The 25,448-nt window shown below is 47.4% G+C and overlaps 11 protein-coding genes across 11 annotated transcripts; 5 read left to right on the top strand and 6 right to left on the bottom strand.

The window, feature by feature from the left end:
* Nucleotides 1-664: 664 nt before the first annotated feature.
* E1B28_012458 (uncharacterized protein) lies at nt 665-3,215 on the bottom strand. The gene is made up of 11 exons (XM_043157573.1): nt 2,956-3,215; nt 2,854-2,895; nt 2,760-2,803; nt 2,631-2,708; nt 2,433-2,576; nt 2,256-2,370; nt 1,891-2,199; nt 1,694-1,834; nt 1,235-1,644; nt 1,068-1,181; nt 665-1,011 (listed from the first exon to the last, which is right to left on the bottom strand). Exons 1-11 carry the CDS (start codon nt 3,115-3,117, stop codon nt 735-737), a joined length of 1,836 nt encoding a protein of 611 aa, XP_043004940.1. The 5' UTR covers nt 3,118-3,215; the 3' UTR covers nt 665-734.
* A 294-nt stretch (nt 3,216-3,509) lies between these two features.
* On the top strand, nt 3,510-5,921 carry E1B28_012457 (uncharacterized protein). The gene is made up of 9 exons (XM_043157572.1): nt 3,510-3,587; nt 3,646-3,858; nt 3,912-4,189; nt 4,240-4,445; nt 4,498-4,526; nt 4,657-4,979; nt 5,033-5,496; nt 5,555-5,729; nt 5,782-5,921. Exons 2-9 carry the CDS (start codon nt 3,720-3,722, stop codon nt 5,833-5,835), a joined length of 1,668 nt encoding a protein of 555 aa, XP_043004939.1. The 5' UTR covers nt 3,510-3,587; nt 3,646-3,719; the 3' UTR covers nt 5,836-5,921.
* A 198-nt stretch (nt 5,922-6,119) lies between these two features.
* Nucleotides 6,120-7,970, top strand: E1B28_012456 (uncharacterized protein; the record flags this gene model as incomplete). The annotated part of the gene is made up of 9 exons (XM_043157571.1): nt 6,120-6,289; nt 6,351-6,395; nt 6,445-6,699; nt 6,769-7,009; nt 7,061-7,130; nt 7,181-7,337; nt 7,392-7,622; nt 7,677-7,785; nt 7,848-7,970. The coding sequence occupies exons 1-9, from the start codon at nt 6,201-6,203 to the stop codon at nt 7,968-7,970; spliced, it is 1,320 nt and encodes a 439-aa protein (XP_043004938.1). The 5' UTR covers nt 6,120-6,200.
* Nucleotides 7,971-8,162: 192 nt separating this feature from the next.
* E1B28_012455 (uncharacterized protein) lies at nt 8,163-10,159 on the bottom strand (the record flags this gene model as incomplete). The annotated part of the gene is made up of 2 exons (XM_043157570.1): nt 9,644-10,159; nt 8,163-9,594 (listed from the first exon to the last, which is right to left on the bottom strand). Exons 1-2 carry the CDS (start codon nt 10,111-10,113, stop codon nt 8,163-8,165), a joined length of 1,902 nt encoding a protein of 633 aa, XP_043004937.1. The 5' UTR covers nt 10,114-10,159.
* A 50-nt stretch (nt 10,160-10,209) lies between these two features.
* E1B28_012454 (uncharacterized protein) lies at nt 10,210-11,863 on the bottom strand. Its single transcript, XM_043157569.1, has 9 exons — nt 11,702-11,863; nt 11,622-11,648; nt 11,517-11,566; nt 11,258-11,452; nt 11,125-11,201; nt 10,980-11,072; nt 10,823-10,921; nt 10,724-10,764; nt 10,210-10,665 (listed from the first exon to the last, which is right to left on the bottom strand). The coding sequence occupies exons 1-9, from the start codon at nt 11,743-11,745 to the stop codon at nt 10,299-10,301; spliced, it is 993 nt and encodes a 330-aa protein (XP_043004936.1). The 5' UTR covers nt 11,746-11,863; the 3' UTR covers nt 10,210-10,298.
* Nucleotides 11,864-11,932: 69 nt separating this feature from the next.
* E1B28_012453 (uncharacterized protein) lies at nt 11,933-12,802 on the bottom strand. Its single transcript, XM_043157568.1, has 4 exons — nt 12,607-12,802; nt 12,433-12,530; nt 12,259-12,377; nt 11,933-12,204 (listed from the first exon to the last, which is right to left on the bottom strand). The coding sequence occupies exons 1-4, from the start codon at nt 12,779-12,781 to the stop codon at nt 12,030-12,032; spliced, it is 567 nt and encodes a 188-aa protein (XP_043004935.1). The 5' UTR covers nt 12,782-12,802; the 3' UTR covers nt 11,933-12,029.
* Nucleotides 12,803-14,628: 1,826 nt separating this feature from the next.
* On the bottom strand, nt 14,629-15,068 carry TIM9 (protein transporter tim9; the record flags this gene model as incomplete). The annotated part of the gene is made up of 4 exons (XM_043157567.1): nt 14,629-14,669; nt 14,722-14,803; nt 14,857-14,952; nt 15,003-15,068. The coding sequence occupies 4 exons, from the start codon at nt 15,066-15,068 to the stop codon at nt 14,629-14,631; spliced, it is 285 nt and encodes a 94-aa protein (XP_043004934.1).
* Nucleotides 15,069-15,152: 84 nt separating this feature from the next.
* Nucleotides 15,153-16,748, top strand: E1B28_012451 (uncharacterized protein). Its single transcript, XM_043157566.1, has 6 exons — nt 15,153-15,250; nt 15,313-15,496; nt 15,552-15,644; nt 15,713-16,328; nt 16,389-16,454; nt 16,516-16,748. Coding segments are annotated over exons 1-6 (1,185 nt in total). The 5' UTR covers nt 15,153-15,249; the 3' UTR covers nt 16,741-16,748.
* Nucleotides 16,749-16,887: 139 nt separating this feature from the next.
* E1B28_012450 (uncharacterized protein) lies at nt 16,888-18,358 on the bottom strand. The gene is made up of 3 exons (XM_043157565.1): nt 18,076-18,358; nt 17,171-18,009; nt 16,888-17,120 (listed from the first exon to the last, which is right to left on the bottom strand). The coding sequence occupies exons 2-3, from the start codon at nt 17,754-17,756 to the stop codon at nt 17,044-17,046; spliced, it is 663 nt and encodes a 220-aa protein (XP_043004932.1). The 5' UTR covers nt 17,757-18,009; nt 18,076-18,358; the 3' UTR covers nt 16,888-17,043.
* E1B28_012449 (uncharacterized protein) lies at nt 18,345-22,349 on the top strand (the record flags this gene model as incomplete). The annotated part of the gene is made up of 18 exons (XM_043157564.1): nt 18,345-18,715; nt 18,773-18,875; nt 18,924-19,161; nt 19,216-19,341; nt 19,392-19,811; nt 19,867-20,160; nt 20,215-20,636; nt 20,693-20,731; nt 20,790-20,811; nt 20,866-20,958; nt 21,014-21,053; nt 21,110-21,175; nt 21,223-21,364; nt 21,419-21,471; nt 21,529-21,958; nt 22,024-22,094; nt 22,153-22,198; nt 22,254-22,349. 18 exons carry the CDS (start codon nt 18,345-18,347, stop codon nt 22,347-22,349), a joined length of 3,072 nt encoding a protein of 1,023 aa, XP_043004931.1.
* A 116-nt stretch (nt 22,350-22,465) lies between these two features.
* Nucleotides 22,466-24,920, top strand: E1B28_012448 (uncharacterized protein). Its single transcript, XM_043157563.1, has 10 exons — nt 22,466-23,011; nt 23,073-23,356; nt 23,413-23,474; nt 23,534-23,561; nt 23,626-23,705; nt 23,763-23,949; nt 24,010-24,072; nt 24,131-24,397; nt 24,449-24,552; nt 24,606-24,920. The coding sequence occupies exons 1-10, from the start codon at nt 22,980-22,982 to the stop codon at nt 24,744-24,746; spliced, it is 1,248 nt and encodes a 415-aa protein (XP_043004930.1). The 5' UTR covers nt 22,466-22,979; the 3' UTR covers nt 24,747-24,920.
* The last annotated feature ends 528 nt before the right edge of the window (nt 24,921-25,448 follow it).

The following is a 25,448-nucleotide window of genomic DNA, read 5'->3' as shown; positions in this document are numbered from 1 at the left end:
TGTCAAGTTGCTGATGTTTGGACCTTGGCTGAGCTCTATGACATCATGGGACATAGCTTCCGCATCGGTGGTGCTGTTGAGCTCCTTCTAGCAGGAGTTCCTCCCGAGATCGTTGCCCAAACTGGTGGTTGGACGTCACTCGCGTTCCTTCTTTACTGGCGCCGCGTCGAAGAAATTGTTACAAATTCTACTTATCACGCCTACAAGGCTAATCATAAGCGTATGTCTGACTCGATTGAAACCTACCGTGTATCGCATAGAATACCAAACTCTGTACTGGATTTCGTAGCTGATAGGGACTCATTACTTGATACATTAGATTAGGTATTATCCTTTATATCATCACTGCTAATGTTCAATGTTCAACTCTCAGATTGAGGGCCCTCCCACCCGCTATCCGGTGGGTGTACAGTGCCCTTCTTCGCCTTTGGTCCCTGCACGTCGAGCGGGTGCTCCGTTTGGGGCGTTCAGGTACCTGCTCAGAATGTCTCCACACCGGGTGGGTGGCCAGCCTCCGGCAACCCCACTCTTCTCGTATCTCCCTTTCATCTCTTTCCACCCTTTCCCTCTTCCTCCCGTCCATCGGGAGCACACATCTCATCTATGAAAGCACTGTTGGTTGCAACTCTAACCGAAAAGCTTTGGAGCACCCCAATCTTGTTTCCACAAACTGAATATATCAGACAGAAGCCTCTATATTACATCAATCCGTAGAGGACACGCTATTTTGGAGATTACAGGTCCCCTCTCATTTCGAGCACGTATTGGTTCGTTTTTCCACTCATTTCTGCTTGTGATTTCAACGCCCTCGGTGCATCATGCATCGGCATGATGACTTCCACCAGTTGAAGGACTTCCTTTGCTTTCTGTACTCCGAAATCATCGTCTAGCAATAACCGGTCCAACTCGTCTTTATCTTTGACTGTGTAGGTTTTCGATTTGACTCGATCAACGTCTCCGAGAACAGAAGGAAGAGCTGTCCAGTCCCAGTTCGATATATCGTTATATTTCCTATGAAAAAGGAATGAGTTTGGATGTTCCCTTAATATAATCATCCTTGAACAAACCTGGTCTTCCCATGCAAAAATCTTTCGATCGTGTATCCGCTGTTGTTGAGTACGAAAATGATGGGCGTTAAGCCCTTTCGTAACATGGTGGATAATTCTTGAACAGTTAACTGCCTAAGAAGCTTTAGAAAAAAAGCGAGATTTAGACATCGTAAGGGAATACTTACAAGCTTCCGTCTCCAATGAACAGGATAGTCCTACCCAAATTGACGTCCTTTGCAGCCAAGGCAGCTCCAAGTGTGCTCCCAACAGTCCACCCTATACTGCCCCAGAGAATTTGGCTGACAAACATTGCATTCTGAGGTAAAGGAACATCCAATATCCCAAATGAAGATGTCCCTGTCTCCGCTACCACAACATCCTTTTCTTTAAAGAATGTCGCCAACCGAGGCCAGAACCAGGCATGCGTGATTTCTTTCGTGTCTTCCTGTGGAATAGGAGAAACAAAGCGGGGAACCGTAATCGCGTTGGCTCGTTCAGCATACCTCTGAAGACGATCTGTGAGCTTGGGAAGAATCTGTTTCATTCCAATTCCAGGGAAGTTCGCATATTTAACGTTCGTCCACGATGAATGTAGCTACGGTAAAAAATTAGTGCAATGAAATTGGTTATTGGGATGTACGTACCTCTACAGTTCGCGAGGTAGGAATGCGGTATGTGAAGTTTCCGCTATTGAAATCACTTTTCAACGACCCGACAGACAGGATGAGTTTTGCCGATTCCACTCGTTCCTTGATCTCCGGTCGGCTAATAGACCCTACATATATCTTGACGATGTACCATGTTAGATTCCAATATCTTAAGCCGGGCCAAAGTAACATACCCCACCATATCTCTCATAGCTCTCGTTAATCACCGCCTTCCCCATAGGTGCCGCATAGACAGGAAGTTGCGTTTTCCGTACCAGGTCTTTGACCTCTTGTCGAGCGTGTTGCCGGATAGCACATGCGTCCACGAGAATAATAATATCTCCATCGGCCGTCTCTACCATCTTCATAATTTCATCTAGAACAAAAGCTTCTTCATCTGGTTCGTTGGCAGGCGGTAGGCGAGATATCGGGATTTTAAGGCGTGCGGATGATATTTTGGTGTAAACGAGGTCGGTAGGGAGAGTAAGGTATACGGGCCGAGCCTGAAAAATAAGGTATTCACATAACGATTCAACTGTCAAAAAGAACCTCGACTTACACGCAAGATGCATTCAGTAAGAACTCGATCGATTTCTGCCGCTGCGGTTTCTTTATTGGTCAAAAGGGCTTGGGCAATGGTGAACTGTTCAGCGGCTTTGGTATATGCATCATATCTAACCCACAATATATGAGTGTTGATAAAAATGATAGACTCCAGAAGAGAACAGTCACATACCGTCCATCTCCGAGCGTATGATGTAACATTGGTTTCACCTTCTGTTGAGCAGTACTAGGCACTCCCGCAATATGAAGAACAGGAACCATCTCTGAAAAAGCACCCGCGATACCATTGATGGCGGATAATTCGCCAACTCCAAATCTAAGTAAGCCGTGAGTGTTTTGGTTCAACTGGCAACGTGGAAGGCATACATACGTAGTCAAAACGACACCAAGACTGCCTTCCTTTACTCGAGCATAGCCATCAGCTGCGTAGGCAGCGTTGAGTTCATTACTGCAAATGGCTTATCAGGAACAAATCACGGTTGATTATTATCAGCTTTACCAATTTCCAACCCAGTCGATACTAGGGTGATCCTCGACAAGGTCCTATATTGAAAATAAATGCGATCGTATACGCAAGAACGACGATCGCATACCAAGAATCCTAGGTTGAAGTCTCCTGGAACGCCGAACATCGACTATGTTCATGACTCATGGTCAGTCCCCCCGTGCAGTAAGATGTACAGATTTACACGAACCGTTACGCCCAACTGCTCAAGCCTTGTCAACAGATAGTTCCCAATGTAAATTTCTTCGGTGGAACCATCCTTGGGGCGCAAAGCGTCCAATTCGAGCTTGAGACGAGCAATTTCTGCTTGCAACGTATCGGTACTGGGAACTTCTGTCGCTGAAGTAGACATGAGAGTGAATTTCTGGGATTCGGAAGGCCAGCCTGGGCTGACCTACGGCCTTATAAGGTCATCGCACTGTCATCGGTCATCATACGTACTTGAAGAGTCTGGGCTCGTGAGATGACGAAGAGGGACGCTGACAATATCCGGATCGGCAAAAACTCCGGAATGTGCCTCCAATCGATTGCTTACGCCGGCATCTCGGCTAAAGTCAATTGATATTGCAGTCGTCCGTGAGCAAGGTTAGCAGGATATAGTCATAGGTGCAGGCCTGAGTTCCATAGATCTACCAACAGAAAGCCAATTAGGACTGAGAGACTTGGAGAAGAATAAAGGTCCGACTAATTGTCACATCCCGTGACTTAACCGAACCGCGTGTTACACGTGCTTGACGCGTTTTTCTGAAGCTGTTCTGTTCAAGTTGGCCTCCCGTCCACGGTCTACAACTACCACCTAGCTGATATGAATAGCTCGTGAAGGTCAATCTTGTAAGCTTGCAATTATCCACTAGATTCCATTAACATCATTTCGCTGCAGCGTTCTCCGAATACACGAATCTTCATCAGATCTAAGTTGTTGGTGACATTCCTCCTACGGATAACCATCTAGCGATGCCGAAAGACTCTGCATTATCTCAACCTCCAGTCTCGTATACAAGCTCATCAGATGATGAGTCCATCATTATCCCTCCTTTTCCCCAGATTCTTGCAAACTTTTGGTTAGGAGAGAAACTTGGGGCAGGATATTCAGGTTCGTCATTCGATTCTTCTCGGATTTTTGTTCGGCTAATTACTCCATTGAAGGCTCCATATTCAAAGCCACTCACGTCCACAACGGTCAAGTTGTTGCCTTGAAGGTTCAGCATACTAGCCACGAAAACCTCACCAACCGATATGAACGAAACTTTTACCCGATGATTCAAGGAGGAGTAGGTATGCCTACTCTATGGGCGGCTGGCGTTGAGGGATGTTGGGACTATCTTGCCATTGATCTACTTGGATCGAGTCTGGATAGTCTATACAGGAAGAGCGGGAAGGATACAATGGATTTGGGCAGTGTTTGTTCTATTGCGATGCAAGTAGTACGTGCTTGTCTACTCTACCGAACTCATTCTCCTCACCTGAAGCACAGATAGAAAGACTGGAGTTCATGCACGGCAGAGGGCTTTTACATCGAGATATACAACTTGGGAACTGCGTCGTCGGCCTTCCACCAAATCACAAGACTATCTATATGATAGATTTTGGCTTCTCAAAACGCTACATTGATCCGTATACACACCGTCATATATCAGACAGTAAAGCCAAACGGGATTTTATTGGCAACTACTGGTTCAGGTCAGGTTGATTCTTTTTAGACTGTTCCGCACTGGACACATTATCTCCACAGTTCTGTTGGCGTCCATTGTCGCGGGAAAGGTGATTTTCTCTCAGTGTTCCAATTTCTCTACACCTTCCTCACATTGCCAATTCATGCGTCTGAAGACGTGGTTCTGGTCTTCATCCCCCATGTGATTCATGTGCATTGGGCTGATACCCATTTCTCCAGTGCCATCTCGCCGAGACGACCTTGAGGCAGCTGCTCTAATGCTCATCCATCTTCTTACACCTCGCGGTCTCCCATGGACGAGACACGGAGTCCCCAAATCAGAAGAGGCGCACGACATGCTTAAACGTCAAAAGCAACGTGTTCGGATTGAAGACTTGTGTCGAGGAATCCCTTCCGAATTTGAAGAATTCCTTCGATATTGTCGAAGATTGAAGTTTCAAGACACCCCTGATTACGGAAAATGGATCGATGAGTTCCGTGAACTAGCCATCGCGGAGGGCTTCTCAGGCAATGCAGACTTCATTTGGCCACCTCCACTGAAGGTAAATCTCGGATGGGGCATTCCGTAAAATTTCACTCATGATAATAAAAGAAGCTTGTACATGCGCCGCGAAGAAGCCAAGCACCAACACCTGAAGATCTTAAACGAATTTTGGATGACTTGAAAAAGCTGGACCTTGGAGATAGAAATGTTCTTGGTGACCGCTCGAATATCAAAGAGGCTGTTCGCAACGCAAAGGAAGATGTCCTGGGAAGGGACAACAACTCTTCGAAAACAAGGACGACAGGAACTAACACCCCAAAAAACGGAGATGAGACGGAGATGGACGTAACATCAGTGCCTCCGCCCTTTATGAGTCCCAAAGCATACAAGTTATCAAAATTGACCGGGCAAGTTTCAAAGGCGACAGATAATCATGCATTGGCCGCAAAGGTCACAGAATTCATAGCTGTGATGAAGAGTAATACATCGCGGACTTTGACCAAGGATGGTTTTGGGTTCCTTGATGCACTTTACAAGCAGCTTGCGGAGCCATCGGTATTCATAACACCGATGCGGTGAGTCTCAGTTGTCATTACGTTCGTTATCCTCTCACAGTTACACATCACGATCCAGAACCTCTCGGTCGAAGGATGCTCCTGTGCAAAATCCTGATCCTCATGTTAAGCTTGGAGTAGTTGCTCGGCTCAGGAGTGAAGTTACGCAGGCGCGAAGTAATAGACGACTAGCTGATATGGTTAGGGACTTTGGTAACGTAACTAACCGAAGTACTGGTCGGACAGTTACAAAGGTCGGTAGCAATGAACAGGTTCTCGTCAATAAGGATACTCATTTCGAATCAGGATGGTTTTGCGTTCCTGGAGGGACTGGCACAGCAACTAGAAGTGTTGGCATGAGCTTTGGGACTTGAGTATATAAAGTGTACTTTCTTGTACAACAAACCTTTCTTGCTATTACCATGCTGCAGTATGGCTAGTGACCAACACGTTTTTTGATAATATAAGGCAACCCTACAATTCTCGACGTCAAAGTTGAAGGTTGTTCTGATGTTCAATTTAAAATCAAAACTTTGGGGCAAAACGGAGGCTGCCGGTAACAACAGGGCCGTTCCCCCCGTTACGTCCGGACCAACCCATATAAATAAAAAGCAGAGCAATTTTCTTTCATCTTCGGTTTCCCCCTCTCTGTAGACCTTCCCTCCGCTGTGGCCTGTTCATTAGACCGACCGACATAGGCTGTTGTCTCCATCATCTCTTCTGCCATGGTCCCAGATTCCTCAGACACTGTAGTCGAGCAAGACATCTATGTCGTGCCCGACTTCACCATCAAAGACCTGCTCAGTGCCGTCCCGTACGTTTGTTTTCTTCTTCAATCTCTTTGCGTCACTGATTCCACATTATGCAACCAACAGAGCGCACTGTAACGAACGATCAGCCCTCAGGTCATCGCTCTACATGTATGTTTTGTCGGAGTGATATTGAAAAAGTTCTGACGTGGGCATACAGCTTTATGGATGTGATAGTAATTGGTGCTATCTACAAAACCGCAACCTTCGCAGACGCATATGTCACCACTGAAGCCGTCTCTTTCCCCCACCCTCTCATGTACCCTCTTGCTCGGTTCGCCATATGGTCTTTATATGGTTTTATTGCAGGTCTTTTCGCGACTGGTTTATGGGTTATCGCGCACGAATGTGGACATCAAGCATTTTCCGACTCAAAATTCGTCAATAATGCAGTCGGATGGATTCTTCACTCCGCGTACGCTTGATTTTCCCCCTTTCTTTTCGTCGCGCTTACCATGTGATACGCGTTTTTATAACTAAATAGATTAGGAGTTCCTTACCATTCCTGGAGAATTACACATGCTAAACACCATGCCTCAACTGGTCATATGACACAAGACCAGGTCTTTGTGCCCCGGACCCGTTCACAACTTGGTCTTAGGCCTCTGGATACCACAAAGGAGGATCGGCTAGGCGCAAGGGTATCGGAAGAAGTGAAAAAAGAACTCTGGGATGCATTGGGTGACTCGCCTATCGGTGCGACCCTTGGAGCTGCCAGTTACTTGGTAAGTGGAATTGTATCCTGGGATTGAGGTCTGCCCTGACACACGTCTTAGCTTGGAGGATGGCCGACCTACTTGTTGACAAATGCCTCTGGGCAGCCTCGGTACCCCAAAGGAACCAACCGTATGTAATCCTCATAATTCATAACTTGTGCTAAACGCTTTGTCCTGTAGATTTCAGTCCTGAGGCGACAATGTTCAGTCCTAAACAGTATTCGCAAATCATCCTGTCGGATATTGGAATCTTCCTCTGGCTTGCAGGCGTTCTTGGGTGGATCTACTACAAAGGCTTTGCCGAAGTTTTTGTCCTCTATGGCGTTCCATATCTCTGGTGAGTCTCGAATAGTTTGCAGCAGCATTGAAGAGCTGACTCGTCCTTTTTAAGGGTCAATCATTGGCTTGTTTTGATTACATTTCTCCAGCACACCGATCCCCTTCTCCCTCACTACCGTGCTTCAGAATTCACCTTCCCCCGTGGTGCCCTTTCCACGCTCGATCGTAATTTGATGGGAGATCTCGGAAGTTTGATGGGCTGGCTCGGAGGTGTTGCTACCCATGGCATCTCAGAGACCCATATTCTTCATCATGTCTCCAGCCGCATTCCCCATTATCACGCGTAAGTTTTATATCCACTTTTCACCCGAGTCAATATGTTTATTGTTCGTTGAAGTTGGGAAGCGAGTGCAGCCCTGAGGAAGAAGTTGACTGAAGCTGGCATGCGCTGTGAAGGCAAGCCGGGTGGATGGGCCGAAGTTTACCGTGTTTACAAGGAATGCAAGGTCAGTATCGACAAAAGTTGTTTTCGGTCTGGTTAACAATAGCTTACCACAACTTCTTTCAGTTCGTCGAAGATGAAGGTGACGTCGTTTTCTTCAAGAACGCGCATGGTCTCGCCCAGATGCGCCCAGCGTTCAACACTGAGTCTCCTAGTGACTCCGGAATCGAGATCAACGAGAAGTATTAATTTTTACTACAGTCACGTAATTCGTACTAGACGTACTTTTCTGGTATTGTTTCTGGTGTCGTTTTCTGCATTCTCTGTATAGATTAGACCGGTCTTCCTATTTCATAGAAGTGTGAAGGTGTGATTGGGTGTACCCGAGTTTATTAATATCTCTGTTGTCTTCATCAAGTACAAGCCAACAAACATAATCCTCTAATCGGCGTCAGTCTCCATCGGATCGTCATCCGAACTGTCTATGTCAGAAAATTCATCTTCAATTTCGACAAACGCTTCCTCGAAATCTGAATCTGGTTCGAAAAATTCGACTTCCTCCACATGCTCTTTCAACCACTTTTCCTCTCTTTCTTCCACATCGTCATCCTCGCTCATTCCGACCCTCTTAACTGGGACACCACCTTGCCTACGAGCTTCAATAAATGCCTTCATCTGCTTTCCATCGATTCCAGTCGTATATATCGAAATGAGATTCGGACAATACAAGACCGAGGGTCCAGGAGTTTCATAATTTCCATCCGGACTTGGCTTCATCTTTTTGATCAAGTCAAAGAATTCGACTTCCTCTTCATCACAGCAATTCAAGTTGATAATCTTCAAATTCACGAGTTGCTCCAACATCGCCTCCCTGGCTTTCGTGTTACAGGGCATCCCACTGATCTTCAACTGCTGTAGGCCAGAGAGTAATGATCCTGCTCTCCGATCATGGAGAGGTTTTGCCAGCAGCATGGCCAATTCGGTAAAGTCTTGCGAGTCAAAGTCGAGGTTTAGACTGACCACGTTGGGAGTCGAGAGGAGGGATAGGAGATTCATGATGTACTCCTGCTCGTGTTGGGCTAACACCAACTCCTTCAGAGATGGGATCTCGATGGTCCTTTGTGTTTCGGGCCATGGTGACTCGGGCGAAGACCTCATCGGACCAGATGTCGCTAACGATAGCGTTTCGAGGTCTGGCGATGCAGTGACCATATTGGCAAATGTCCCGAAGGAAGGGCGAACGTCGTTTGTATGGTAAGCGAGTTCAATCTCGCGAAGTCCTTTCATGAAAGATAAAGACGCGTCCCAATCGAGATGAACGCCCCAAAACCTAACAAATTTGAGGTTTGGAGCATTGCCGTTGAAAAGCAGGAAGCCCTGCTTGTATTCTGGCTGAGGGAATGTTTCATAGTCTTCCTGATCATCGTGGTTGGACAACTCGAGTAATTCCAGCGCAGGCGCCGACTGGCATTGGGAGAGCCGTTCAAGGACCAGGAATATACGATCGTAATGGCTTGCAGTCAAACGGAAACTTTGCCACCTGTTGACGTGAGGCATGACCACGTTGAGAAACTCGGCAATCTGGCTCTTTGAAGGAATTGGTAGATCTTCGGAAGTTTGCGTTTGAGCTGTATTCGGGTGGTCTCCGCCTTCATCTTCATGTTCATAATCTTCAACGAGTTCGTCGTCTGAAAAGCCGTCTTCGTGCCTAAGAATGGGTTCATCTTCTGGTAAGGAGCAGTCGATATCGATTTCCAAAGGTTGATTCTTGGAGCGCTCCACCCATGTTTTTGCACTGTCGATCGACGAACCGTAGCAGAAGCTCATTGATGTCCACAGCGTCGGTGTTTCGAGAGCCACTTCACGCCAATGTCTGGAGAGAAATGTCAGTAATATTTCACCTCCAAAAAACGATACTCAACTTGCAAACATGCGATACCAACATCTGGAAAGGCATTTTTCGTATGGCTTTCTCTTTTCTTTCTTTTTCGGCTTCACCCTCTTCACACTCTCCGGGTTCTTTTTTTGTAGTCTGCCCTTTTCCTTTCTGTTTCCTCGGCGGCTCATCGTCTTCCGATTCTGACTCCAATTCCGAGTCATCGTCATCGTCATCGTATTCATCCTCTTCATCCCATTCGTCTTCGTCGTCCGCCATACTCAATCCAACCTGGAATATGTACCCAAGCAATTCATTTGGTAGATCATTAATCGGACATCCTTTCGGTGGAACGAAGGGGTTGTTCTCTAGCATAGCTTGGGTAACTTTCTTAAAAGCGTCTTTGTGTTTCATTCCTGGGTTGGACCGGACGACCTCAGTGAGGAGCTTAGTGAGGTCTTCTTCTAGTTGTTCTTGAAACCCTATGAAACCGACGTTCCGTAGGTTACGCGACATTCAACGGTGGCGGGGGCAAGGAACACTAAGGAAGAATGAGTGGAAAAACGTCTGCGATCCAAAAAAATTTGATTCGGTACCGCATGTTGCCGTATCGGGCCGGAGATAGAGCCGCCTTCGAACAGTGAATCCATTATGTCTGGCTACAGAGGAGGATACAACAGCACGCCTTGTATTAAGTCGAATCATAATCTAGATCTGGGAGTTATCAAAGAGGCTGTCTTCCCGATAATCTCCTCTGCCTCCCTCTCCATTCTTTCCAAAAGCTCTTTGCATGTTGGAATGTCATCAATTAACCCAATACAAATTCCAGCAGACCAAATCCCATAGTCGGGATCACCATTCTCATACACCAGCTTCCCCCGCTGGCCCGATACGAGATCACGAACGTCTTCAAACTTGGCTCCTCCCGGTCGGTTCTCAATCTTGACCACCTCGACGGATACCTTGTTCTTGAAAACACGGGCGGTGTTGTGCAAGGTACGGAAGATATGAACAGTGTCACGCTCTGTGGATGAAACAATCTTCTTTTTGATGTTCTCGTGAATAGGGCTGAGAGCAGACGGGGTCAATAACAATCCTTCCTGACGGTGAATCACAGCTCACTTACCTCTCGACCGTGCACATGAATCGCGTTCCCATATTTGCGCCCTGATTTTGAAATGAAGCTTGAACTACCAAGTCGTCAAGGAAGGTCTGAACCGCATACCGATGCTCCAAGTGCCAATGATGCGGCCAGCCCTCTTCCATCTGCGATGCCTCCGGAGGAGATATATGGTACCTTGAGCTCTTTAGCTGCCCGAGCAAGCTAGACGGAAGATTCAACATTCCGTACGGTTCTGTAAATGGCGGGAAAATGGACTCACCAAAACCAATCCTCCGATATCCTCTTCCCCGGGGTGTCCAGCACATTCAAAGCCGTCAATACTGAGAACGTCAACACCTAACCTCTCAGCACTCTAATACAGTCAGTTGGTTACAAATTTAAGCGATCAAGAGTGTAAACCAGACCTTGGCGTGACGAATGGTGGTACATTTGTGAAGTACGATGCAACCTTGAGATTTGAAATACTTGATTAACGGGCCAGCTATTATCGAATGCATGAGTGAAAACTTGAATCGCGGAAGATCTTTTTGCTCGCACGGTTGTTTCCAGCTGTTTCAAAGATCCGTACACCTTCTTCAACTGCAACTCGAGCGTAACCTTCGTAATCTGGAGGATTGATCGTAGGCAGCAGAGTAATGTTCACGCCAAACGGTTTGGAGGTGAGTCTTCGCGTTTTCCGTATAGCTTCACGAAGGGCCTGAGGACTAGGTTGTGACAGAGCCGTGAGGATTCCTATTGAATGAAAACCATCCTCTTTAAGGAGGGTCTATGGGCTGAGATGGATGCAAATAATGACCTAGTCCTCCGGCCTCTGACACTGCAGCAGCCAACGCTGGTAGGCCGACCCTAAGAGAAGAAGAGTCAGTAGGATGCCAGCAAAATAGCTGTGATAGTGAAGTACCATTGCATCCCTCCTTGAATGACAGGGCTACCCGCAACACATTAGACGACGAAACTAGAGACAGATAGAGAGGGACACACATGCGTATTCCAAGAAGTTTAGTCAACTGAGTATTGAGAGGCATCTAGCGGGACAGTAGGGCTGAAAGAGCTGCAAGGATATAAATACGGAAGGATAAGCCGGTCAATTACCGGTAAGTATTTGCTCGTGATACAGTCCTGGTCACGCTGTAACTCGACGAGTAATTCTGGTATACTTCTACGAATAATTAGATGCAGGTCTAAATTCTTAAAGTGCACATGAGAGCTTGAGGAAGGAGTGCGCATACAGCGGGGCGTTCTCCAGCTGCCGCCATTCGAGTATTTAATTCAAGAATGAAGAGTCCTTAGTTACAACTTGAATGCAGGTTTACTTGGACGGCCCTTCCGTTCCCGCCCCAGTCACCATCGGTGCCTCAGATTCAGCGCTAGCTTGTGTTCCAACATCTTTCGATGGTTCTTGTTTCTCTTTCTCAAGTTTCTCCAACCATTGTGCAACAAACTTTGAGTGGGCACCATAGTTCATCGTCGCGTCTAGGGCATCTCTACAAGACAGACTCAATTAGTATTCTAGAACCACAAAGACCACCACAACGTACCGAACTATTCCTTTCTCATCAATGATGAACGTCACCCTCGCATCTGTAAGACCCATCATTCCTCGTCCCACATTATATGCTTTGCGAGCTTTCCCTTCCTTATCACTCAACACAGGGAACTGAGACATGAACGAAGCGTTAGTATGCTGTCCCACATATTCGGCGACTCCGAACCGTCAACTTTTGTTTCTCCACAAAGAGCTTTTGCTTCTCAACTGGATCACCGCTGATACCGATCACAGTCACTTTGTCTGACTTGAAGCTGCCCTTCTCTGCGATGAGTGAATGAGAAGAGCCGTGGCGTTTGTCAGTTTGCAAGGGCGCGGTCATCCGTCAAAAGACACAAACCAGAAATAGCATCTCGAAATTGGCATGCCTCCTTCGTACACCCGTAGGAACCAGACTTGGGATAGAAGAATAGGACCAAAGGCTTCCCAGATTTGCCTGGCTCGATTGTGTACGGTTTGTCATTCTCGTCCGGTATCGTTACAGAGGGGGCTTCTTTGTTTATGAGAGAAGACATTAGGCAAACTCAGAGCGACACCCTCTGTGGGAATTTGGTAGGCTCGCGTAGGCTGACTCTCACGGCTGCGGGCACTCGCTAGTTCGCTAGTTAGAAGGAATTTGGGGGCGGTGTGCGAATATTCATATTCATTCACCTTGCTATTCATCAGCTCTCTTTATTTTTGCCAGGGTCCCGATAAGAGCAGATACATCCAAACACATTGCTGAAAGTGCAAACACCATAATCCTAATCATTTTCAATGCCTTTGCGGAAGAGTCGTCGTGGGAAGCGTACTGCGCCGTTCCGCTCGAATGTATCCCTCGTGGATAAGGAGCTCCGGGCCTCTCCCCAGGACCTGATAGACACGATAGTGACATTTGTGGAATGTAATTTTCGCCTTGCTCTGGGTCCCCAAGAAACAGAAAAAGTTGTATACTTTCCCAGTACAGGGTGAGTGGGTTCCCTCTCTTTTGCATTGCATCGACTTATCAACTGAGATTCTCTTTTCGTTCCACATTTGGAGAGCACAGAGCTGCTCTACCTGCTTACTTGCTTGCAACACTTCATGCAAATAGTTGGGGCGTGCTATCTCACGTTGCGGTGGGCCACTTTACCTACCCGACTCGCCTCCCTCAGCAGTGCGTTACGATGGGGGGTCCTAGAGGAGTGCAGAACAGTCTTTACGCGCCAAAATCGACGAAATCAGGACTTGAAGGATAGCTACATTAAGTACACGCACCTCCGACGCTGACGTTCTCTCTTCTAGATGGACCTGGAAACCAGTTATTGCTATCTTCGACGCGCTCTTGCCCGAACGCTGTTGCGTATGCCACTGCGATCCTACCTGACCCATGTAATCGATATGCTACTCGGTTGGTTGCGTCAGATCTTTTGGATTAATTGTTCTTCTTCCACTTCATGAGGTTGAGGGAGAAACAATGAGTAGCTCTTGGTCGATGGCGGTTAAAATGAGAGCAAGTCACGTCATTGGCGACGACTCCGAGCAAGGCCAAGATCTTGTCCTATCACAGATGGGCTATTCAAGGCCATTTCATCATTTCTCCGTTGTTCATTCTCAACGACAATGACAAGTTTGCTAACGGAGATCTCATCTGCATCGCCAAAATGGGGTTTCTCTGAAATATCCAGCCAAAGGGGAATCGTGGCATATAGAAGTGGTCGGCGAAACCTGACAGCTCACCAAGAAACGAAAAGAGTGAGTTGCGTATGCTGTATTACAGCGGCTGCATTGTTTGTTCCGATCACAAGCAGGTGTTTTCGGTAGAAGGAAGGCCCCCTCCCGAATCATTCAGTAGTGGAATCAGGTAATAAAGGCGGTGAGCACGATAGGCAGGGCTGTCTGGACTTGTTGACACGACCGCGAACGGGAACACGAAATGGAACGCGCCACGAGTCCCTACAGTGTCGACATTCGGTGGCCTTGGATCGCCCGGTCGAAAGAGTATCGTCGTTGTCGCTCTTCGTACAGACGGAGGCCGCTGTAGTGAGACTGTTGATATCTTTGACCATGACCATTGAACGTCATACATATAGGCCACACATGGCTTGGTCAAGGAAAATGAAGTGAATGTCAATGCGCTGCTCGGCGAAGAAAGGTTCCGAGATCGGTGCTCGTTGAAAATCAAGAAGAACCGATAGGCAAGCGAAGCATACCAAACGACTCAGTCCCGACAACGTTATTCCATCTCCATCAAGCGCATCGTTACCCGCGTCCCATTGCTGAGTAGGTCCTCGATATACAAACGCTCCGTCAAGGTCGGTCGAAAACCCCGAGGACTAAATGATAGGATATAAAAGGTATCCGCAAGATAATGTAACACGTAGTATCAGAACAATTATAGTAATCAGGGATTTTGTTGTTGACCCGCTGCTGTGCCCATAGCTTCTGTGAAAACGCGTTAATCTCGCAGGCACAAGGATAAAAGGCCCGGACACACCGGAATTAAGCTCTGCAAACCGAGAACCAACCCGCTCCGAATGTTTTAGGAACTTTTCGGTGCAGCTTGATATGCATTGGTCCTGAAAAACTATGTTTGAGGATCTACAGGTGAAAAGGAGTAGAGTGGGGGTACCTCTTTTGATGAGATTGCTTTGCTGGTAAAGTCGTTACAACATGAAGTAAAGCAACGTTCGACAATGTTGGCATAAAGTCTTAGGAAATCTTGCATCTAACACTGATAATGAACCTGGGATTGTATAGAAATACGCGTGAACTGACCTGTTTCTTCTCAATAACCTTGTTCATATGCGCTTGTTCCACACTGTTGAGGCCCGAAAAATCCATGTTGAAAACGGACGTGAGGTGGACGTGGAGAGGAAGAGGCAGACACGTGGAGAAAATGTCCTGCTGTCCTGTCTCACGATGGGCGCGTCGAATCGAGTCAAGACACTCAACTTGATATTGAGCCGCTCGACGGGAAGCCTAAAACAACTCCGCCACACGAAACAGCTCCATCCCTCTTGCTAGTCAGTCGTCACAGTTTTATGTAAAGAAATCCTACTTATAAAAATCTTTCTTTTGCATTCAGTGTCCTCACTATCAGCTCTCATTGAGCAGGCGAAGCAGAAAAACTCTACCCCCGGGAACCCAAATAATAACGACAACATGACTACCCTTTCCTTCAGAGATGCTCTTGCTCACCTCGAAAACTCCCGAGTGAAGGCTACACGGCCTCTCATTCCTCCCCAAATTCTTCAAGAGGATCTGCCCTTGTAAGGTTTTCACAACGTTTGGCGAAACTTGCTGACAATAATAATATTCTTGTAGAACTCTCGGAGCCGCACAAACTGTCCTCCAAGGACGTTTGGCCACACAAAATGTCCTTAAAGGCGAAGATGACAGATTGATGGTCGTCGTCGGGTACGCTTTCATCATTTAGTAAAATGTTGTCAAAAGTCTTCAACACACGCGTTTTTTTTTGTCGATAGTCCTTGTTCGGTCCACAACATCGAATCAGCCATGGACTATGCTCAACTATTGCGAGCATACGCTGAAGAGGCCAAAGACGATCTTCTCATTGTTATGCGTGTATACTTTGAGAAACCTAGGACAATCGTCGGTTGGAAAGGTCTCATCAACGATCCCAATCTAAACAATACCTTCAGCATTAACAAGGGACTCCGGATAGCACGTTCCCTTCTCCTCGAGATCGCCAAACTAGGACTTCCAGCTGGTTGCGAGTTCCTTGATACCATCAGCCCCCAATACACCGCTGATTTAGTCTCTTGGGGTGCCATCGGTGCCCGAACGACGGAGTCGCAAGTTCATAGAGAGCTCACCTCTGCTCTTTCCATGCCGACCGGATTCAAAAACTCTACCGACGGTAGTATCAGCGTCTCTATCGATGCATGCCGCGCTGCAAGTTCAGGACATGTCTTCCTTTCTGTTGGAAAGGAGGGTCTAAGCAGTATCATCGAGACATCGGGTAACCCAGATGTGCACATCATCTTGCGAGGAGGATCAAGCGGTCCCAACTATGAGGCAGAGCATATCCGAAATGCCGCGGAGAAGCTCAAGAAAGCCGGGCTCGCTCCCAAAATTATGGTACGTCTATAGGGTCATGACAGGAATCTTTCCCTGGACGCTCAGTTTCTCCTTTTCAAGGTGGACTGCAGTCACGGTAACAGCAGCAAACAACACAGGCGACAGATCGATGTTGCTGAGAATATTGTGAGTACCCGCTGATGTTGCGCTGGCGCTGAATTCCATTCTGACAGAATACGTTTGACAGGCTCAACAACTTGAATCCGGAGATACCTCTAGATACATTATGGGTGTCATGCTCGAGTCCAACCTCGTCGAAGGTCGACAGGACATTACTGCGAGTGGTGCTGCAGCGCTCACCTATGGGCAATCGGTTACCGATGCTTGTTTGTCCTGGGAACAGACTGTTCCTGCCTTGGAGCGATTACGAAAAGGAGTGAGGGGACGTCGTGCTCTGCTTAGGAAGAGTTGATTTGTGTGACTATAGACTTTTATAGATATAGATGCATTGTATTTAGAAACACTAACACTATGTATTTACTACTTAGACGGGATCTTTCCCGGCCAAAATGCAGGTCCATCTTTGTTCTGCTTGTGCCAATTGACGTCGTGTGCTATGACAATCTGTGTCCTGGGCAAATGCATGAAGGCTCGCATACGCGTCAGGTTCTCCTCGGAAGCCTTGGCATCAAGGTGTGCGCAACCTCCTGGGAAGCCAGGTCGGCCAACGGCAATTTTAGATTCCCCAGTGATAAGTCTCCAATGGTGAGCGCTATCACCGCCTAAGAGAATCCATCCCCCGTCTTTCGACGTTCGTGCTACAACATTGATGTGTCCAGGTAAATGGCCTGCCTGAAGGGCAGTCAATGATCAATGAATGAATTAGGAGGGAATGAGCAGACCCACGGCGTCCGTGATGTAAAGACTACCATCTCCATAGTAGTCCAATGCGCGTGGGAACGGACCAAGGGGTTTCCAGTCATTCATCTCAAGGAATTGGGTACGACCTTCGGGAAGGAGGTCAGTGGCAAAACCGGAATCGGGATCGGCAGGGTATCCAGGTGAGAAAAGGGTCTTTGATTGAGCTCCAACCAGAAAAGTGCTATTAGTGAATGGTCTCGTGTCGCCGACATGGTCAAAGTGGACGTGAGAAAGACAGACAACGTCTACTTCAGAAGGGGAAAGACCACCGTTCTGAAGAGACTCGATAGCATCCTGCGGGACCCTTGAAGGGAAGACCTGACGGATCCATTGGACCGCGGCTGGGGGGTAATTCTCCCAGTCCTTGCGGATTCCAAGATCGAAAACGAACTTGTGGCCAGTGTTGGAATGGCGCAGGAGGAAGCCTAGGGATGGACTGGTAATGACCTCGTTAGGATCGGCGTCGTCGATAAAGACTGAGCTTCGCAAGTCGAGGTATCCTGCCTCTAGTGCAGACACATCGCAATAAGCTTGGTCGGAAGAAGGGGGAGGTAGAGATTCTGCCATTTCTTGGGAAGTACTGTTGGCCTATCCGGCTTTTATACCGGCGCGAGAGGTCATCAGCAGAGGAGGAGCATCTGACAAGTCGTTCTAGGGTTCAGTCAAATAACGATACCCTGAGCTGTATGTCTAACTTGTCGTTCAACGTCTAAGTTCAACGTTCAACCCCGGCACCGTCTGGTTGGCGGTGCGTAGTATGTTTCCAGTGACAGGGCTAAATGATCCTTAGGTTACTGCAGGCAACCATAGCGAGGCCAGTCTAGCTGGACGATAGGTTACAACCTGAAGATGAGTTCGGGAACAGCGAAAGCAAATGGAACTCAACTTGACATTGTTTGGGCTTTAAACCCTTCAGCTATGGACCCGTAGGATACCGACGGACCCGACGTACGGTTGCTGATGCATGTCGAGTGGGTCAGCCCCTTTATATATAGACGCCTGCAAACCGTGGTAGTTGCGAGATAGCCGGAGCTGCCGTCGACTGTCTTTGAGTGTTATGGTACCAGTGTAAGACTGTTTTACGAATCCGACTCGGATGGCCAAGGTTTCCGATGTACCCATGCACATTCACACTCCTTTCCATCTCTCACCTTCATGGTCGATTCCAGCTCTGCAGAACTCTCCATCGATGACCACGACACGAGTCAGAGCCTCGACATAGCCTACCTCTACGCTGAAGCCGATGCTTTTGCACAACTTCTCAAAGACGTCGACGCCCTTCGCCATGATCTTGACTCAGAAGCTGATCAGCTACACAACGATTTCTCCAATTTGATGTTAAAATCTCTTGATTCCGAAGAACGTGATGCTCTCGGGCGTTCTGGCACGACCACGACTTGGACGGAAGACGGGGTTTCATCTTCAACCAATAATACACAGGCTACCGGAAATATCAAATTTGAACGCTCGACCACCTTGGAAGATACAGAATCATCTTTACTTTTTGATTCACGTGAAATCATGAGGTGAAATACTCGCAATTTAACCCTCAAGCTCGTAATCCTAATTGGATTCTTCTCCAGATTGCTCATCCAAGAGTTTGGTTCTTTAGCAGAACCAGGTGACGAGGAACAAGTTATCCTAGAAGCCGACGGTTGTATGTGGTTGGGTGGTGTCATCGTTGTGGCATGTATTTCCCAATTCTTAAAGAAAGTCTATCTAACAAACAAGCAGGGCGTCATTCACCTCACCACTCACCGATTGACCTTCCATGCTTCTTTACTCTCTACAACGCCCGACATGCCTCAACCTCAGAGTGTCATCAAGTCAGGCTCCGCCTTGATTTCTACCGCTGCAAGGAGTCTATTTCAGCGGCAAAAGCGTTTGTGGATCGAGCTTTCCCATGACGTGTTGACCGTTTACAACTCGAGCGGAGACGAAGACCGAATTAAACCTCGGAGGACAATATTGTGCAAGTATAACGTCCACGCATACACCCTGGTTTACTCATATATTCTTCCTATAGTGTCCAATATCCGGAAGCTCCTCACAAAAAGTCCAACGAGTTTCGAAGTGCAAATGCAGGGTGAGACTGGTATCGCCGAGTTTGACACCCCTGAGGCAACTTCCCAGTGGCGCCGAGAGCTTGAAGGTGAGCCATCATTTGATCGAAACGAGGGAAACGTTTCCAACATCTTATAGGAGCCGTTTTCCTCGATAGACACCGCCGACGCGAGTCTATCACTAATTCAGATTCAGAGAATTCTGGTATCAGACTCAGTTTTCCTCTTGCCAAGATCCTGAAAGTCGTTCCCTCCGACAACCCTCAAAGCCCCCTCTCAATTCATCTTCAACCCATGCATGAGGAGAACGACTCCGATTGTCTTCAAGTTCGTATGGCACCTTTGATTCCGTCCCCCACCTGGAACCGTCTCACGGAGTTTGTTGACTTGGCGAAGAAACGTTCAAACAATGATGATCCCCAGAGGCTCATAATCGTCGACCTCGGACCTTTGAGCTTTCGTGCTGCCCCCGTTGTACAGAAATACGCTACAGCAGCTTCCATAGAAGGAAGCAGAATCCGTGCTGCCTTGGCACTGAGCGACGACGCCGAAGCATGGAGTTAGTATCTTCTATCCAACTTCACTGCCTTTTCGTTCATTCTCATCTCTTCAAGTTAAACCTGCGCGTATAGCCCTCAAATTATGCTGGTCAGGCCACTTTGTCGTCTCATCGCAGTATGTCGGATTCTGGTATCATACCTTTGGCCGCGAAGATGTGAAATACCGCTTACCTGCCGCGATTGTCAAGTCTGCTCGAGCGATTAGTTGGAAACGCTTCTGGTCGTACGGGCTGTCACTGCGATTAGAAGGATATAGTGATATGCGATTCCTATTCAAGTCTCAAGAATTACGTGATGAGGCAGTATTGAGAATCAACTTCATGGCTGGTGCTGACCGGTCCAAACGATGTAGGTCACTTTCGATTTTACCCTCGTTAGACAAGCTTTCCGATATGTGTACAGCTTCTCCGACCTCCTCTACAGGCCCGTCTACACCCACGTCCGATATGGGTTCATTTACCCTGTTACCCCGCTCCACACAGGATGTAACTAGCATTTTATCACCACATTCAAGAGCCCACGCAGCCGTTGCCGCCGTAGGTTTACCCTATGAAATGGTCAGCAAATTACCGAAAGCGATCAACATCGAGCACAACTTTTTCTGTTTTCCCAAAAAACCACTCCATTTCGTGTGTTTGACAATTGGCTCGAGGGGTGATGTACAACCTTATATTGCATTGGGACTCGGCTTGAAGAGGCTGAATCATCGCGTGACTATCGTTACACACGAGGAGTACAAAGGATGGATTCAGGGTTTTGGATTGGAACATAAGACGGCTGGGGGCGATCCTGGATTATTAATGAAACTCAGTGTTGATAATAAGGTTTGTGTCCTGTAGATTTACCCCCCGGGCCACTATGCTGACGTGTTCCTGGACAGATGTTTTCGCCAGAATTTTTCAAAGAGACTATTGGCAAGGTGCATCTTCCACTTCCGTAATGGATTCGTTACGATGTCGACTGATATCGTCCCGTAGTTCCGGCCATGGCTCGACGAGTGTAAGTGTCGCTAGTCTGCTCTACCTATCTGGTTTGAAGCTGATGGCTTTTCAGTGCTCGTCGACGCTTGGGAGGCATGCCAGGGTGCCGATGTTCTGCTTGAAAGCCCTTCTGCAATGGCCGGAGTGCATATTGCGGAGGCCCTTCGTAAGCACTTTCTGGGTAAATACCTCACGTGAATAATTGCTGATGTGCACTGCAGATATACCTTACTTCCGAACATTTACCATGCCTTGGTCCAAGTGCGTTTGCCGTCTGGTCTTTGAACGGTCCTGTCAAATAACAACCACCCATGCAGGACTTCAGACTTTCCTCATCCAATGTTATCGCCTCCTGTGGATTCTCATATATTGAACAGCATCTCGTAAGCCTAATTCTGTGTACGTTGAGCTCATACTGAACATGGTCAAGACATACCCTTTTTAACGAGGTCCTCTGGACAGCGACTTCTGGACAAATCAATCGGTGGCGAGTGAAACATCTAAAGGTTGGACCCACAGATATCACCAATCTAGCTCAGTCAAAGATCGTACACATATATAATTTCTCGGAGGTGAGCTTCACGCAATCAACAATCGATCTCTATGTCCTCACCAAGTTAAACCAGGCCGTTGTTCCTAAACCATTGGACTGGGGCGACACCACCACCATTTCAGGATAGTGCGTTCTCGAGCTATTTGCATATTTCTGACTCAAGGTACTGATATCTTCCCCCAGCTGGTTTCTTGACAATCCTGACAAGTCGTGGTCCCCTCCGGATGGCTTACATGCCTGGCTAGATCAAGCAGTGAAAGACCAAAAACCTGTGGTTTACATTGGTTTTGGGAGCATAACCGTCCCACGCGCCAACCGCGTTATGCAACGGATCTTCAAAGCGGTCCTTCAAAGCGGAGTACGAGCGGTCATTGCAAAGGGATGGTCATCTCGTATGGGTGATAAGGACGATGATCCTGAGCCGCAGATACCAAAGGAGTGTTACGTTGTAGAGAGTATACCTCATGATTGGTTATTCCCTAGAGTTGATGCGGTCTTGCATCATGGTGGTGCAGGAACGACTGGTGCCAGTTTACGTGCAGGGGTTCCGACGCTCATTAAGCCGTGGTTTGGGGATCAATTTTTTTGGGCTTCCAGAGTGCAGAAGTTGGGAGTGAGTGGGCCGCTGTTTCGATTGGCTTTTTGTGTGAGCACTGATGACTGTCTTCTTGTACTTAGGCTGGTCTGAGAGTGCCCAGTCTCCGAGTGAATGACTTGGCGGATGCATTGACGAAAGCAACAACGAGCAGGTACACCTTTGCATTGGATAACTTCGATGTTTATTGGCTTACTTTTCTTGTCAAAAAGACTCATGAAAGAGAAGGCCGCTTCCGTCGGTGAAAGGATACGCGCGGTGTGTAATGTTCGTCGAGTTTGTTCAGCAAACCCTTATCCCATTCTTGATGCAGGAGGACGGAGTTCACAACGCCATTTATACAATCTACACTTATCTCTCCCGTGCATCCCAGGATAGGACGCTTTTGGACAAACCCTACGGCGTCTGACCCATTCATTTTTTCTTATCGGTCTATCACCTCAACTTGCAGTCTTAATTACGTGTATACAGAATTTATTTTGTAACTCCGGCGAAAAACTACGTTGTCTCTGTTGTTCGCTCATGAGTGCATGAGCGCTTGAGCATTCCCAGCACTCCGGTCGGAAATGAAGCTGCTGTACGAAACCGCGAGTGTCAAGTTCTCATCGGAAGAAACTCCCACTTTCATTCGCCTGCATTCATCGGTAAAATTCGGGTTTTTTACATTCGCCATTCACAAATGATGGAATTAATTACCGATCTCTTACCTTCCCCACGATGTTACCGTCTGCCCGAACCGTTCAAAACGCGTCTTCAGCATCATCGCTGCCTCTAGATGGAGCTCTTGCCGTCGTTGAACCCACTGATGGCATTCAGCGTGGAAATTTATTGGAAGACGGTATCCTTAACGATGGTACACGAGGCAGCAAAATGGCGGAAAGTCTCTCCCAAGAGGAGCGTGAATCAAATCCTCAAGACTCCTCCCTTCATCCCACAGTAGGCCCGAAAGCTTCGTGATAACACCTGTCTCCATTGACATTCATGGATTGCATTCCTTCAAACTTGGTAGGACCATGGATTCCACGCTTGGGCGTATCTCATGAGCGCGTGGGTTCTGGACTTCCTCATCTGGTACATGTTCAGGCTTCTTTTGGTTTCAGGCGCATCTTCCGTGGCTCATAGCCTATGATAGGGGTCTCCCCTTCACCTATGGAGTCTTTCTCGACTTTTACAAAAATCGAGACTTTCGAGATGCACCACCGGGTCTCATTGCACTTCCCGGGTCCCTGTGCACTGGAATTTTATGCCTTTCTACCATCTACGTCATGCCCATTATCAACCGTTTTCCGGCACACAAATTCAAGATTATGCTTGTCGGATATGTTGTTTGCGTTTCTGGGTTGATTGGAGCGGCGTTTGCCACAGAAGCTTCGCATCTGGTGGCAACCCAAGGTGTATTGTATTCAGTGGGAGGGAGTAAGCCTTCGATTTGATCAATTTATCATGCATTTATCGAAGTTCCCTCTTGCCAGGTTTGTTATATTATCCTATGATGACCTATCTCTTTGAATGGTTTGTGGTTAGAAAGGGATTTGTATGTTCTCCGATTTGCCGCCTCCCGCGCTCAACCTTTTCTCACTCGAGTGGCTTTAGGCTTACGGAGTTTTGTTCTCTGGTGCCAGTACGTGTTTTCGGTTGGTTCGGAACCGTGGCACATGTCTCTTAGCCTCTCAAATCACTCTCAGGCACTGGTGGCGTCGTTATGCCGTTCATCATTCGAACTTTACTCGAGCGGTATGGAAGGAAAGTGACTCTCATTGCATTGGTTCGTTGGCTGATTCCACTCCACGTCTTTTTAACTTACTCAACTTGGGCTTAACAGGCGGTAACGTTCGCGATACTGATCTTACCGTGCTTTCCATTCTTGAAGCCACGGAAACCTATCGCCCAAACCCTAGTCTCTAAGCGATTTGACACCAAGTTCTTGCGTCGCAGTGTGTTTTGGATTCTGTTCTCTGCAAATCTCGTCCAAGCTACAGGTTCTTTCATGCCCTTTCTCTATCTGCCTGGTAAATTCTATGCTACTATACAAGGTGGCGGTCATAGGACTAATTCAGGTGCATTTCCAGCCTTCGCGACTGATTTGAATCTGAAATCGACATACGGAAATCTCTCTGTTGCATTATTAAACGGTAAAGAAATCTTTTTGTGGTTATAGTTTTGTCGTGACCTTTTGAACTTTTGAGAAAGGTGCCTCTGGTCCTGGGATGATATTTTTCGGCTGGCTTACGGATCGGTATGATCTTCGATACGCGATTATGCTATCTTCTGTGGGATCAGCTATTTCGGTATTCTTACTGTGGGGATTCTCTCAAAGTCTCGCCCCTCTTCTTGTTCTCGCCTGTGTATATGGATTTCTCGGGCCAAGCTGGGCAGCATTGTTCCCGCGATTCGCATCGGTGAGTGTTGGTAGCGAGTCTCATCAAGTCCCTACGGTTGTTTTCTGTTTCATGGGAGGTGAGCCGTTGGAATTTTTGTTCTGGCAGCTTACGCATTTCATTTCCAAAGGGCGTGGCACAGGGAATGTTCTTTCAGCGCCCATATCTGCAGCACTGATTCATCCTTGGAATATCACGAACAAACATCCATATGGGTATGGATTGAAAGGATATGTGAGTTTTTTTCAGTGTCATTCAGCGACCTCCCTCTCAGAATGCCTACATAGGGGCCTCTGATTGTCTTCACTGGCGTCAGCTTACTTACGAGCTCGCTTGCGGTGTTTCATTACTACATCGACCTATCGCTGAATCTTCGAATTCGTCGGCCGATGCATAGGGTCGACCATGGCAAAAAAAGCTTAATTTGATGGCCTGGAGTCGCTATCGGTGTTACTAGTATGTGGCGGGTTCCGATCATTTCTTTCCTTCACCTTGTGCCCGCACTTTTGACTGCACGAACTCACTCTGGTGATTCCAATCCATCGTATAGTCGTGCAGCTCAGTACATGGTGTCTGTTGGCAAATAAAAAATATTTTACGCGAAGAGTATATCCCGAATAAATTATATTCTGATTGAACTGTGTGCCTTGGCGAAGAACTTCCGTCAGCCTGTCAGGGGAACTTGCTTCGGTTTAGACTCCGCTGCGAACTTGCCTTTCGATTTCCGCATGGAATGCTTCTCTTCCTCGAACAGCTCATGATTTTCCCGTACGTACATGTGGGCTCAGCTGGGCTTTTTTTGTGAATCCCAACCACCTACACTTGATTCCTACCTGCCCGGCTCTTTGTGGATCTACGTCCGAGTCGATTGTCGCTCCTGATGAGACTTCCGCTTAAATCTCACATTATAGCAACATTCTGGCATCGCAACTACCGGAAATATTGGAATTGAATTAAATCCGCAATGGAAGCACTACTATTAACAAACCGACCGAGTTTGCTTTTCTTTTCCTTTTACTCTTTGTTTTTTGTTTCAAGTCGACATAGCTTTCCTATGGCTGTTGGAACTGGAGATACCTTTCCTTCTTCAAAGCTAGACTTGGCTAGCGTGATAACCTGACTGACTGACA

This window comes from Marasmius oreades, chromosome 8 (genome assembly GCF_018924745.1).
Source record: "Marasmius oreades isolate 03SP1 chromosome 8, whole genome shotgun sequence".
Lineage (NCBI taxonomy): Eukaryota > Fungi > Basidiomycota > Agaricomycetes > Agaricales > Marasmiaceae > Marasmius > Marasmius oreades.
The sequence above is the reverse complement of the archived record's forward strand: the minus strand, read 5'-3'. Positions and strand labels throughout refer to the sequence as shown.

Excerpts from the sequence above, each read along its gene's own strand:
- E1B28_012458 (XM_043157573.1), bottom strand. The coding sequence starts at position 3,117 with ATGTCTACTTCAGCGACAGAAGTTCCCAGTACCGATACGTTGCAAGCA. Across the intron at positions 2,804-2,853 it reads ACTTCAACCTAGGATTCTTG|GACCTTGTCGAGGATCACCC; the intron begins GTATGCGATCGT and ends TTTTCAATATAG. Across the intron at positions 1,645-1,693 it reads CTACCTCGCGAACTGTAGAG|CTACATTCATCGTGGACGAA; the intron begins GTACGTACATCC and ends TTTTTACCGTAG.
- E1B28_012448 (XM_043157563.1), top strand. The coding sequence starts at position 22,980 with ATGAGCGCGTGGGTTCTGGACTTCCTCATCTG. Across the intron at positions 23,950-24,009 it reads GCCCTTTCTCTATCTGCCTG|CCTTCGCGACTGATTTGAAT; the intron begins GTAAATTCTATG and ends GTGCATTTCCAG. Across the intron at positions 24,553-24,605 it reads GGTATGGATTGAAAGGATAT|GGGCCTCTGATTGTCTTCAC; the intron begins GTGAGTTTTTTT and ends ATGCCTACATAG.
- E1B28_012451 (XM_043157566.1), top strand. Across the intron at positions 15,497-15,551 it reads CTTCAAGAGGATCTGCCCTT|AACTCTCGGAGCCGCACAAA; the intron begins GTAAGGTTTTCA and ends ATATTCTTGTAG. Across the intron at positions 16,329-16,388 it reads GGCTCGCTCCCAAAATTATG|GTGGACTGCAGTCACGGTAA; the intron begins GTACGTCTATAG and ends CTCCTTTTCAAG.
- E1B28_012457 (XM_043157572.1), top strand. The coding sequence starts at position 3,720 with ATGCCGAAAGACTCTGCATTATCTCAACCTCCAGTCTCGTATACAAGC. Across the intron at positions 4,980-5,032 it reads TTTGGCCACCTCCACTGAAG|CTTGTACATGCGCCGCGAAG; the intron begins GTAAATCTCGGA and ends TAATAAAAGAAG. Across the intron at positions 5,730-5,781 it reads CTGGTCGGACAGTTACAAAG|GATGGTTTTGCGTTCCTGGA; the intron begins GTCGGTAGCAAT and ends ATTTCGAATCAG.
- E1B28_012450 (XM_043157565.1), bottom strand. The coding sequence starts at position 17,756 with ATGGCAGAATCTCTACCTCCCCCTTCTTCCGACCAAGCTTATTGCGAT. Across the intron at positions 17,121-17,170 it reads TTACATCACGGACGCCGTGG|GCAGGCCATTTACCTGGACA; the intron begins GTCTGCTCATTC and ends ACTGCCCTTCAG.
- E1B28_012453 (XM_043157568.1), bottom strand. The coding sequence starts at position 12,781 with ATGTCTTCTCTCATAAACAAAGAAGCCCCCTCTGTAACGATACCGGAC. Across the intron at positions 12,531-12,606 it reads ATTTCGAGATGCTATTTCTG|AGAAGGGCAGCTTCAAGTCA; the intron begins GTTTGTGTCTTT and ends CACTCATCGCAG. Across the intron at positions 12,378-12,432 it reads TGGAGAAACAAAAGTTGACG|TTCCCTGTGTTGAGTGATAA; the intron begins GTTCGGAGTCGC and ends TTCATGTCTCAG.
- E1B28_012454 (XM_043157569.1), bottom strand. The coding sequence starts at position 11,745 with ATGCCTCTCAATACTCAGTTGACTAAACTTCTTGGAATACGCAT. Across the intron at positions 11,453-11,516 it reads GTCAGAGGCCGGAGGACTAG|GAATCCTCACGGCTCTGTCA; the intron begins GTCATTATTTGC and ends TTCATTCAATAG. Across the intron at positions 10,765-10,822 it reads CATTGGCACTTGGAGCATCG|GGCGCAAATATGGGAACGCG; the intron begins GTATGCGGTTCA and ends TTTCAAAATCAG.